At 37.9% G+C, this 13,243-nt stretch overlaps 1 protein-coding gene across 4 annotated transcripts in view; it reads left to right on the top strand.

Annotated features, from left to right (window-relative positions):
• Window positions 1-13,243, top strand: part of MBD5 (methyl-CpG binding domain protein 5) — a gene marked incomplete at both ends in the record, with an annotated part of 66,902 nt that overhangs the window by 22,583 nt on the left and 31,076 nt on the right. For 2 of the 4 annotated variants that reach the window (XM_080689578.1, XM_080689577.1), the window contains 3 exons: window positions 4,830-5,852; window positions 7,392-7,600; window positions 11,258-12,466. In XM_080689578.1, the coding sequence (XP_080545704.1) occupies window positions 4,830-5,852; window positions 7,392-7,600; window positions 11,258-12,466 (2,441 nt within the window). The remainder of the gene's footprint in view (window positions 1-4,829; window positions 5,853-7,391; window positions 7,601-11,257; window positions 12,467-13,243) is intronic. The other 2 variants (XM_080689580.1, XM_080689579.1) reach the window with 1 other exon arrangement.

Genomic DNA, 13,243 nt, shown 5'->3' with positions numbered 1-13,243 from the left:
ATTTTATTTTATTTTATTTTATTTTATTTTATTGGGGGTACTGGGGTTCCTGGAAGCCCTTCTTCCTCCGGGCTACACTCCCAGACCTATTTTTTATTTTTGGCAACAGGGTCTCTTAAGCCAGTGCAGCTGGCTTGGAACCTGCACGATCCTCCTGTTTCCCCCTCCCAAGCGCGGGGATTACAAGCGTGTGCCACCGCCCGGCAGGCTCGGCAGGCATGTTTAGTGGTGTAGGAAGATGACTTCAGATGTCCTCACTGCTTGTCTTAAAGTGACAGGTTTAACCATAGGCAGAGGAGGTGGGGCTTGGGAAAGCCTCACACATTTTTTCAGTCTAATTTCTTTTTATTGGTGAAACAGGATTCTTCATTAACCCCATCCACCTTTTCTCTTTGTACATTTTTAAGTTATTTTGTTTCTACTTAGAAACTTTTTTATATCTGTTTTCTCAAATCCCGGATCAAATGTTACCACTTATGTAGTTTTTTTTTTTCTGACACATTAGGTTCTATAACTTTCCCCTTATTAAATATACCTGTTATAGCTCTTAACACATTGCATTATAGTTAAACTAGCTAATATGTGAAAAGAGCTTAAAATTTCCTATCTTAGCCGGGCGTGGTGGCGCACTCTTGTAATCCCAGCTCTTGGGAGGCAGAGACAGGAGGATCGCGCTGGTTCTAAGTCAGCCTTGCTGGTTTAAGAGACCCTGTTTCCAAATAAAAATATAAAAAATAGGTCTGGGAGTGTAACCCCGGAGGTAAAAAGGTTTCCAGGAACCCCAGCACCACTAGTAATAATAATAATAATAATAATAATAATAATAATAAAACTTTCAATAAATCTATATTTTAGAGAGGAAAAAGGAAGAATCTGCATCACTTTGAGTTTCTGCAGGAAATGGCAGTTTTATTTTTTAATTTATCACCATTTCTATCCCATGGTCCAGCAGAGCATACCTATTTGTTGAAAACTAGAGAAAATAAAAAATACATCTTGATCCACATATTACCCTTAAGAAGCTTATTATCCACCACTTTCTTATTGATAAGGCAAAAATACACCCAAAGTAACTATACTTTTTAATTGTAATTTCTCAAGAATATTCCGATGGAGAGCTTTAAAAGTAATGCTATCCTCAAATGGTTACTTCCTTGAGTCATAGATATGAATGCTTCTCATTTGTAAATTAAAGATAATAAAAAATACCTCTAAGGAGACCTTTAATCTACAAACCCTTGTCATGTATATGCTGAAATGTTTTGAAAATATACCTTGCCTTTAGTGGGAGAATGCTGAGCTCTATATGTACATATGTCATTATTATTTAGCGAGTAGGAAAATGACACATTACTTAAATAGGTCATTATTATTTTTCCACTGATAGTGATTACTGGTATATAAGATGTTTTACTAGCTCATTTTAAAGAGATGGTTTCCACATGCAAATAATTCACAATATCTATGCATGGAAATAGCAAGATTTAAGAAGCAATGAAATATTTAAGGTGTTGATTGTTTTGTAAAAAATTTGAATTAATATTTATAGAATTATATACCATATGCCTAACTCAGCATTTGATATGTCATCATAACCTAATCTTTGTGAACATAGTCATTATTTCATGATAATATTTCATAAATATTTATATACTTTCAAAGAATTTTTGCCTCATTCTTTAAATAAAACACAGCTTTAAGAAAGTAGAGCTTGACAAATGGAAAAAATTACAAATCCTTGTTATGAAGATATTCTGTAAGGTGTCTTGGCTATACTGACTTTTACTTACGACTGTTACCACCTCTATTAATGTCACCTCTACTAATGACTACTAATGTCAGTAAGAGTGATAATAAAAACTCCTTTTATTTGTATAGACTTTCATACCTTAAAAACCTTTCACTTGGTTGTAATTTTCACAGCAATCATGCCAATGCTGGAATTTTTTTAGGGAAGACAATTTAATGGTAGTAAGGCTTATTTAATGGTACAAGATGTTCATCCCTGTATTATAAGTATAAATGCCAAAATTTATCAGAATGGTTCAATAAATGTGGCCAACTAATTTTCCACGCAGTCAACAATATAATTACAAAGTCTATATCAGAAGGAAAAAACTCTTGTTACTCTAGTAGGTGAAGAATAAAAAGTTATGTGAGTACTATTACAGCTGAGGCACTATGTCTGTATTTGAATCAGGTTTCAGTGGTAATATAATCAATGTAAATGTGTAAATATTTCAGTTGTTTCAGACCTTTGGTGACTAATATTCATAATATATATGTGTTTATTAGTTTAAAATTACAAGCATATGCTTATAGTAACAAAGTATTTCTTTTGTCAAATCCATGTAGTACATAAAGCAATACCACTCTTCAGGGGAAGACCTTAGGCAAAAAAAAAAAAAAAAGATTTTAAGTTCTTTTTCAATAGAGTGTGATTTTCACCCTCCATGCCCTTTCTATGCCCTTAACATCTACATCACCATGGTTATTTCAAAGAATACTGCTGCCCAAGCTGGATCCTAAGAGCAGTTTTCAACTGGTCAAAGTTAGGGCCCAGGTATTGGTTTATTTTGGTGGGTTTAAAAAAATTCTCCAGATAAGTCCATGGTGTATCTTGGGTTGAGAATCTCTAATCCAATTACAACAACTAACAAAAAAAAAAAATATATATATATATATATATATATATATATATATATATATATAAATATATAGTGGGGGGGTACTGGGGCTCCTGGAAGCCCTTCTACCTCTGGGCTACACTCCCAGACCTATTTTATATTTTTTATTTGGAAACAGGGTCTCTTAAGCCAGAGAGGCTGGCTCCGAACCAGCACAATCCTCCTGTCTCTGTCTCCCTAGCCCAGGGATTACAAGTGTGCGTCACCACACCTGGCTAAATTTTATATATTAAAATATTGTCTGAATGTTTATCTTTAGCATAAGACTTTCAAGATAAGAATGCCATTTGGATGAAAACTGGTTTAAGTTATAAGTATCTGTATACAATTAGAATGACAAAGATTATTAATCGTTTTTTCATTGTTAAAAATAATGATAAGCCGGGAGTGGTGGTGCACGCTTGTAATCCCCGCGCTTGGGAGGCAGAGACAGGAGGATAGCGCAGGTTCGAAGCCAGCCACGCTGGCGTAAGAGACCCTGTTTCCAAATAAAAATATAAAAATAGGTCTGGGAGTGTAGCCCGGAGGTAGAAGGGCTTCCAGGAACCCCAGTACTACTACTACTACTACTACTACTAATAATAATAATAATAATAATAATAATAAATTAATAATAATAACGATAAGCTGGGAGTGGTGGTGCACACTTGTAATCCCAGCGCTTGGGAAACTGAGATGGGAGGATCACATAGGTTCGAAGCCAGCCTGAGCTACTTAGACTCCCCAGTACCACAAAAAAAAAATAATTATGATGATGATGATGATGATGATGATGATGATGATGATGATGATAAAGCTGGACGTGGTGGTCCATGCCTGCAATCCCAGCAATTGGGGAGCAAGTACAGGAAAACTGCAGGCTCATGGCCTACCTCAGCAGCTTAATGAGGCTGTCTGCAACTTAGTGAGACTGTTTCAGAATAAAAAAATAAAATAGGGCTAGGAAGGGTGTAACTCAGAGGTAGAATGCTGCTGAGTTCAGTCCCCAGCCCCAGTACCACCCATATAAAATAGTAATAATAATAAATAGAGCGTTGGTGAGCGATGAGAACTGTCATACACTGTTTGTAGAAATGTAAGCTGGATATATTTTGATCAACTTCACCAAATAAGACTTTGACAATATTCAAAAAGTTTTAAATATGTAGACTTTTCTGTCCCTGGAATTCCACATTCAAGAATTTATCCTTAGAAAATAATTGGCAAGCCAGGTGTGATGGCACACACCTGTAATCCTAGTACTTGGGAGCTTGAGTCAAGAGGATCACAGATTCAAGGTCAGCCTCAGCAACTTAGTGAGGTCCTATTTCAAAATAATAAATAAAAAGGGCTATGGATGTTGCTCAGAGGTAAAATGCCCTTGTGCTTAATCCCCAGTAACCCCCCTCAATAAAAAGCACTGGGCAAAATGGCATTAATAAGAATGCTCTTGGTAAGAATGTTTATCATAGTGGTGCCTATAATAGTAAAAGTTTGGAAACAAAATATTCATGGCTGTGGATTGATTGTGTCTATGAATATGTGGCACTAGTAAAATTTTTCTGTAGCTATATATAAATTTACATGGAAAGATTTTCACAACATATTGATAAAGAAAAAGTTACAAAATAGCATTATAGCATGATTCTATTTTATTTTAAAATATACATTATATATATGTGTACATATATACAGAAAGTTATGTGCTAAAATATTAATAGTTATTTCCATAGGCAACTTGTAGTTTCCGCTGTGTACTTTTATGCACATTCTAGATTGGGGAGTGTCTTGTTTTTCATTCAAAGCAATTAAGATGAAGTTTTTAAAATAAGAAAAATTCTGTATTTTGAAAAATGAAGCTTTGTTACTTTTGTCTACCCAGTCCAATGAACGACAACAGACTCTCTTATTTACCTTTTTCTAGCTGAGTAAAGCAAGCTATATGATACTCAGCCAGCTATTTCTTAATATGCCACACTTTGAATAAATATTTATTTTTCAAAGAAGGTTATGTCCCACTAACAGATGTCAAAGCATCTCTGATACAGGTCATCTGTTTACAATCAATGAAGGTGTCATGTAACAAATGAAATGTATCTTCATGCATTTTTAGGGGTAATCTTGCTTAGTATCCGTAATTAATAACCTTTTTTTTAATTTTAGGCAGTTCAGGCCCATCCTCCATAGCCATAGCTGGCACCAGCCACCCTGCCATCACAAAGACAACATCTGTTCTTCAAGATGGCGTCATCGTCACCACCGCAGCTGGAAACCCACTGCAGAGTCAGCTGCCCATTGGGAGTGATTTTCCTTTTGTTGGCCAGGAGCACGCACTTCATTTTCCATCCAACAGCACTTCAAACAACCATCTTCCACACCCCTTGAACCCCAGCCTCCTCAGTTCTCTACCTATCTCTTTGCCAGTGAATCAACAGCATCTCCTAAACCAGAATCTATTAAATATCCTCCAGCCTTCAGCAGGAGAAGGCAAGTCTGAGATCAACCTCCACCCTTTAGGTGTTCTCAACCCGAATATAAACGCTGCTTTAGCTTTTCTCTCCGGTGACATGGATGGGCAGGCATTACAGCCTGTTCACTTTCAGCTCTTAGCAGCCCTGCTTCAGAACCAAGCCCAAGCAGCTGCCATGCTTCCCCTGCCATCTCTCAATCTGACCATCTCAGATCTTTTGCAACAGCAAAATACCCCTTTACCCTCATTAACACAGATGACAGCCCCACCAGACCATTTGCCAAGCAATCAGTCAGACAACAACCGAGCTGAGACCCTTTTAACCAGCCCCCTGGGGAACCCTTTACCGAGCTTTGCAGGCAGTGACACTACTTTTAACCCCCTGTTCCTCCCAGCTGTCACTGGGGCCTCAGGATTAATGGCCTTGAATCCCCAGCTGTTGGGAGGTGTCCTGAACTCGGCATCGGCCAACACCGCTAATCATCCAGAGGTTTCCATAGCAACCTCCTCCCAGGCAACCACTACCACAACCACTACATCATCAGCAGTGGCAGCACTGACTGTCTCAACACTTGGTGGGACAGCAGTGGTGTCAATGGCAGAAACATTGCTGAATATATCTAATAATGCTGGGAACACACCTGGTCCAGCTAAACTCAACAGTAACTCTGTGGTGCCACAGCTACTTAACCCTCTACTGGGGACAGGTCTGCTTGGTAAGTTAAATTTTGTCACAAATTTTTTAAAAAACAAACGTTTTTCTAATTCTATTTTATCCTTTTTAAAAACTCCATTTTGTCACACTTTTTAAAAATGTTTTATGTCACAGCTTGCTTAAGGAACTAAATATAACAACACCCACACACGACCAGAGTTATACAAACATGAGCATTACTTTCTCCTTTCCCCCTGCTCTAGCAATACTAAATATCATTTTAATCTGCTTTCTCTTATCTCCTAACGCAGATGCCACCTAAACCTAACCCACCCATCATTCTCTTAAACCACGTAGAGTCTCATTTTTCAAATAACGAAGCACAGGTACACTTTAAAAATAACCTTTATTTCAACTTTAGTTGGTATGGCATTACAGGGTTAGTCTGAGCAGCTGCACTGTGGCTGGAAATAGCTTGAAGTGTTTTCCATGTGAACCCTAAATAAACAAAACTAAATGCTTATCCAGCAAAATAAAAAGCAGGACATAAAAAAACTCAGAGCTCAAGTTTTCCCAAGTTCGAGGAAACAGTCCCTCTAGCTGCTGCTTGATTTTCTCAGACAGAATTATTTATATAAACCTTTGTGGCTTAAAAACAAAATCCTTCATATGAATTATCCTGTTGCAAAAAGTCAAAAAATTATTTCAAATGTATTTAGTTAATGGATGCAGGTAAATAATATAAAAAAAACAGGGATGGTGTCCATAAAGTCTAGAAAGATAGTTAAATGCTATCTTTTGCTTAAGGAACTAAAGAACTCTCAAGGGTACATTCAGTATGTAACCTATTTTTTAAAATTGTTTCCAGATTTTATGGATACCTTTATAACATAGCATAATTAGTTTTATCTGGCATGAATTATTATAGTTAAATAACCTAAGAAGCATTACAGATTTACATATTTCAGTTTATAGACTATCCTCAAAATAATTTCAAAACAAGTCTAATATAAATTTAGTTATTAACGCTACTGATTATATATTATTTTAATGATTATCACAATTAATTCCTTTATGTTGATAGATTTCCTATCTTAATTCTTAGGTGACCAACCTTTTGCTCCAAAACAAAATGTTTATTTCTAAATTAAGAATTTGGTAGTATCTCTTAGTTATTATGATTTCAGAATGAAGTTTTATAAACAAGACTCAGTCAACCCCACTTATTTAAATCACTTGGTCATATATTTATGATTGCTAAAACATTATAGGACCAATTTCAACCTTTAATTGTAGGCATCCTCATTAAATAGCGACAAAAAATCATATAATACTGAAGCTCAAAATGTAAGGATTGGAAATGGATAGAGCAATACTAATTAGTCTCTACATATTATAAAATACACTAATTAAGCAAGATTAAATAATAAAGCTACTCTTTATATCACATGGTATAAGAAGAAGAAAAAGAAGAAAGAAAAAAAATAACCCATGTAAATTTAGCTTTTAGCTTTTGTTTCAAGAATTCTCAGGTTCAAAGATAGGCATAGGATCTCCAAAGAATCACATTGACTGATATTTTATGTTTCTTAAACTATAGGTGATATATCATCAATAAACAATTCTTTGAATAACCATCAACTGACTCATCTACAGTCGCTGTTAAACAACAATCCGATGTTTCCTCCAAATCAGCAGCAGCAGCAGCTTCTCCAGGGGTACCAGAATCTCCAGGCCTTCCAAGGACAGCCCACTATTCCATGTCCAGCTAACAATAACCCCATGTCTTGTCTGTTCCAGAATTTTCAGGTACTCGCCTTCCATAGCCTTAGAGAAAATAATGTGTGGGTTTGTTTAAACACTTAATTTAAGATAAGGAATGAAAAAAGTAGGTTTTATGCCCTTTTACCTTTCTTTACTGTTATTTCTAAATACTGAGTTTGAGTTTTGCTAAACATTCCAGTCTTTCCTATAAAGGTATTTTTGTTTTGTGTAGAGCGGTAGTCCTTATGGAGCTGTGAGTCAAAATTAATAACATTACTCTCTTAAACTAGGCTTTTGTGTTTCTCATTGCTCCCATGATCAAGAGCCACATCCTTAAGATGCTCCTGACCTCCCTTCTTCAGCCTTACCTCTCGCCCTGGCCCCGGGCTTGAGCCACATGGTGTTTTAGTTCTAAGAAGTACATAAATTATTGACAGGTTAATGAGTTAGATAGAGGAATACTAAAATACAAGAAGATAATTAGAAAGCTTTAAAACTATACACAAAACCTTAAGGTAAAGAAGACTCTTTAAGTAACACCTAAGCTGGGTGTGGTGGCGAACTCTTGTAATCCCAGCATTTGGGAGGCTGAGACAGGAGGATCACAGTTCACAGATAGCCTCAGCTACTTAGTGAAGCCCTTTGCAACTCAGGGAGACCTGGTTTTAAAATAAAGAATTAAAAAAAAAAAAATAGGGCTGAGGGTGTAGCTCGGAGGTAGAATGCCACTGGGTTCTATCCCCAGTACTGGGGGGTGGGGGGGGGCATCTAAAACCAATGAAGCCAAAAGAAGCCACAGAGTTGAATACATAAGTCTCTGTATTATAAGGATAATTTGAACAGAGTTAAATCTGTAATATGAAAAGAGCTCCTACAAATCAACATGAGAAAAGAAAATTGATTAGGAAGATAAGCAATAGATATCAACAGATAATACACAGAAAATGAAAGATAAACTAAAGAGTATATTAAAAGAATCATTCAGGTTATACAAATTATAGGTCTCTGTCCATCAGATTGATGATACTCATTTTTGACAAGGGTTTGAGGAAGTAGATTCTCTCAGATTGTTAGTCTTTTTAAATACAGGATCAGTTATTTTGAAGAATAATCTAGCAGTATATAAAGTTTTTAAACATATATATATTTTAGTCCAAAAGTTTAATTTCTGTTTGTCTATATGAGAAACCTTCCAATGTGAACAAAAAGCAGATACCAGGATGTCTATTACAACATAATTTGTGTCAGAAATTAAGTATCCATCAGTAGGGAAATAGTTAAGTATGTTATAGTATATCCATCTATCTAGTAGTTTGAGAGATTAGATTGACTTATACAACCCAATATGGAAAGATTTATAAGACTACCAGACTCAAATATTGTTGTTCATGTCAAAACAGTACTACATTACAATTCTACTAATGTTGAAAGAAAAAGAGAGAAGGAATGGAGGAATAGAGGGAGGGAGGAAAACAAGAAGAACAAAAGGAAGGAAAGGAGGGAGGGGAAGGTAAACACTTAACCATATTAAAAGGTGTCTTCAAGGGCTCGGGGTATGGCTCAGGGATAGAGCACTTGCCCAGCATTCGTGAGGCCCTGAGTTCAATGTCCAGCAGCACACACACACAGTGTCTACACGGAGGCACTCCAGCACTGGTTACTTCTGAGAAAGGAAATAAGATTGGACAGAAATAAGATTGGTCAGAAAATGTGAGTTTGAGGTGGGAAGTGGTAATGGAGAAAGCTTCGATCCCTTTTGACAATAATAAAATATTAGCATATATTTTATGTGATAAAATAATTCAGAACGAAGAAGTGTTCAGCCATGTTACTGAAAAAGCAAGTGAGATAAAGCCTGAAGAGAATCCATTACACACAGCCATTAGGACATGACCAGTGACTTGGTTGAACCAGACTGCAGTAAATGGAATGAGTGATGGATGGGCTGTTAGAATTAAAGAATGTGGATGATTCTTTCAAAAAATTAACTCTGTGGAACACAAGAGAAAGAGGGCCCTGGCTAAGGGTTCTGGGTTCAACACTTAATACCAAAATAAATAAGCGGACAAATACTCAAGCCAACATTGGGGTTTTGTCTTGTAGGTATAGACAAGGGGGCAGTAGCAAGAAGGTGTTTGAAGTATTGTTGGATTCAGTTGGGAAGGACAGAGAGACAGAAAGAGAGTGACTGTTAAGGGGGAAGTCCAAAGTATCAAGAGTCCGGAGGTGTAATTTTTAGATGGATATTAGTGAAATAAGAATAACTTTAGGGAACTTTTTCTAACTTCTCTGACCCTTCTTGTGCTGAAATGCTAAAGTGCTCCCTGGTAGGCAGTTTCTCCCTTCACTCTTCTCAATTGAAAATCATTTTTATTTTATTTTTGTGGTAGTAGAGATTGAACCCAGGGACATTCTACCTCTGAGCTGCAACCTCAGCCCTATTTATTTATTTATTTATTTATAGATGGAACCCAGGGTCATTCTACCTCAAGGTTATACCCCCAGACGTTTTTTTTTTTTTTTTTTAATTTGGAAATAGGGTTTGCTAAGTTGCTGAGAGCCTCACTAATTTACTGAGGCTGACTTCAAACCTCCCAAGTACTGGGATTACAAACATGGACCACCACCTCTGACTTATTATTTATTTTGAAATAGAGTTTCACTGAGTTTTGGAGGGCCTCACTAAGTTGCTGAGGCTGGCCATGAACCTGTGATCCTCCTATCTCAGCCTCCAAAGTACTAGGATTGTAGACATGTGCCACCATACCTGGCTTGAAAATCACTTTTATCATGAGCAGTGGTCTTTCTTGACAATGTAGGGATATCCCTCAGCCAGTGGGCTGACAGAGTTCAGGAACTGATGTTACTATCCATCTAAAGTCTTCAGAAACATAGTGTCAAATCAAAATGTTTTATTGGTAAGAAAGGAGCTTAATTATTTTATTTTATCTTATATTGTATTTCACTTAGTTAAGTAAAACACTGGTGAAGTAAAAATCATTTTCAAAATCTAGTTCCTTAGATTTGGTTATCTGTGACTTGACTCACAAGTTGCAAAATCTCACAACACCATAGAGAAAGTAGGGTCATCACCTCAAAACATCTTGTGTCAAAACACCTCACTTTTTCTAGAGTACATTAAAAAAGTCATACCCAAATATAGTCAAGATGTATGCTTTTCTACATTCTGTATGAAGTGATTTTTGTGTGTATGTATGGTACCGAGGATTGGACCCAGAGGCATTCTACCTCTGAGCTATTTTTGTTTTTATTTTGTGTTTTGAAACAGCATCTCACTAGGTTGCTAAGAGTCTCAGTAAGTAGCTGAGGCTGATCTTGAACCTGCAATCCTTCTATCTCAGCCTCCTAAGTACTTGGATTATAGGATGTGCTTCCATGCCAGGCTTTCTTTCTTTCCTTTTTGAGTCTTGTTTATTATATTTTCTTCCTTGTTAGTTAGATCTATATATCTTTTGGTAAATATTAAAATTATGGTCTTTTTCTTTGAGGCCTTTTAAAAATCCTCTCTCCCTCTCTCTCCCTCTCTCTCCCTCTCTCCTCCTCTTCTTCTTCTTCTTCTTCTTCTTCTTCTTCTTCTTCTTCTTCTTCTTCTTCTCCTTCTCTCTCTCTCTCTCTCTCTCTATCTCTATCTCTCTATCTCTATCTCTCTCTCTCTCTCTCCTTTCTGTCTATTTCTTTAAGGTGAGAATGCAAGAAGATGCAGCTCTCCTAAACAAAAGAATAAGCACTCAGCCGGGGCTCACAGCACTTCCTGAGAATCCCAATGCTGCCCTCCCACCTTTCCAAGATACGCCCTGTGAGTTGCAAACGCGGGTCGACCCATCTCTCAATCAGCAGGTGAAGGATGGCCTCATTATGGGTGGCCAAGGTGATGCTTCCGTAGATGCCATTTACAAAGCAGTCGTCGATGCAGCCAGCAAAGGAATGCAAGTTGTGATCACCACTGCGGTCAACAGCACCACTCAGATCAGCCCCATCCCCGCCCTGAGCGCCATGAGTGCCTTCACTGCCTCAATTGGTGACCCATTAAATCTCTCCAGTGCTGTCAGTGCGGTCATTCATGGACGGAACATGGGAGGCGTCGATCACGACGGCAGGCTGAGGAGTGCAAGAGGAGCTCGGCTGCCCAAGAACCTAGACCACGGAAAAAACTCAAGTGAAGGAGATGGCTTTGAGTATTTCAAGTCATCTAGTTGCCACCCATCCAAAAAACAGTGGGATGGGGAGCAAAGCCCCAGAGGGGAGCGAAACCGGTGGAAGTATGAGGAATTTCTAGATCATCCAGGCCATATCCATAGTAGTCCCTGTCACGAAAGGCCCAACAATGTCTCCACACTGCCATTTCTGCCCGGGGAGCAGCACCCAATACTGTTACCACCAAGAAACTGTCAAGGGGATAAAATTCTGGAGGAAAATTTCAGGTATAATAATTACAAAAGAACTATGATGAGTTTTAAGGAAAAACTAGAGAACACTGTGGAGAGATGTGCACACATGAACGGGAACAGACCTCGACAGAGTCGAGGGTTTGGAGAGCTGCTAGGCCCTACAAAGCAAGACCTGGTCCTAGAGGAGCAGTCTCCGAGTTCCTCGAATAGTTTGGAAAGTTCTCTAGTCAAAGACTACATCCATTACAATGGAGACTTTAATGCCAAGAGCATTAATGGGTGTGTGCCTAGCCCCTCAGACGCTAAAAGCATTAGTAGTGAAGATGACCTAAGGAATCCAGACTCCCCCTCTTCCAATGAGTTGATACATTATAGACCAAGGACGTTCAATGTTGGTGACTTGGTCTGGGGCCAAATCAAAGGACTGACTTCCTGGCCTGGAAAATTAGTAAGAGAAGACGACGTTCACAATTCATGTCAACAAAGCCCCGAGGAAGGGAAGGTATAACAATCTTTATCCATTGTCAAATACTAACCTTTGTTCAGATATCAATTATTGTTTTTTGTTATCATCACTTTGGATTCTTTGGATTTGAATTTAAGATTCTTCATGACTCATTGAGGTCTCACAAGCTTCTGGAGCATAAAATGAAGAGGGGATGGTTATAGTCACCAAAATGTCATATCGACGAGGGGTGAGTGACAAAGTATTTACAGATACCACTAGGCGTAGGGTGGCTCTAACCCAAGAATCAGATTTCCAGAATTTTGTCAATTCTGTCTTCCTTCTTTGCATTTACCTAGTTCTCCATTCCATAAACAGAGAAGGAAGGCAAATGTCAATGACATTTGGAAAAATATGGTAGATAGTGGAGGTACAGGGGCGCGACAGAGGTAGGGCCCTACCAGGCCGCAGACGATGTTAAAGATGTCTCCTGCACGTGCCTAGACATGGCTCAGAGCTGGGCAGGGAGTAAAACCTGGGTGGAGCTGTAGCCGTTCCTGGAAGCAGCAGGTAATCTGTGAGTTCAGAATGGTGTCTGCCTTCAGGAAATGTTCTGGGCCTTTAGAACATAGGGGACGTTTAGTCCCATAGTCGGCTTCTACTTAACACAATCTGATCATGTAAATTAAATATGAAACTATCTTTCAGTTTAAAAGAAATTAGTAGGTGTTTTCTGAGTTATTTTTAACTCCCTTTCAAATGGTAAAATTGGGTTCTCTTGGCAAAAAATATGTAGAATGTTTAAAATAGAAAAATTTATGTTTGACCAGAAGG

The sequence above is a fragment of the Muscardinus avellanarius genome (genome assembly GCF_963383645.1).
Source record: "Muscardinus avellanarius genome assembly, chromosome: 2".
NCBI lineage: Eukaryota > Metazoa > Chordata > Mammalia > Rodentia > Gliridae > Muscardinus > Muscardinus avellanarius.
The sequence above is the reverse complement of the archived record's forward strand: the minus strand, read 5'-3'. Positions and strand labels throughout refer to the sequence as shown.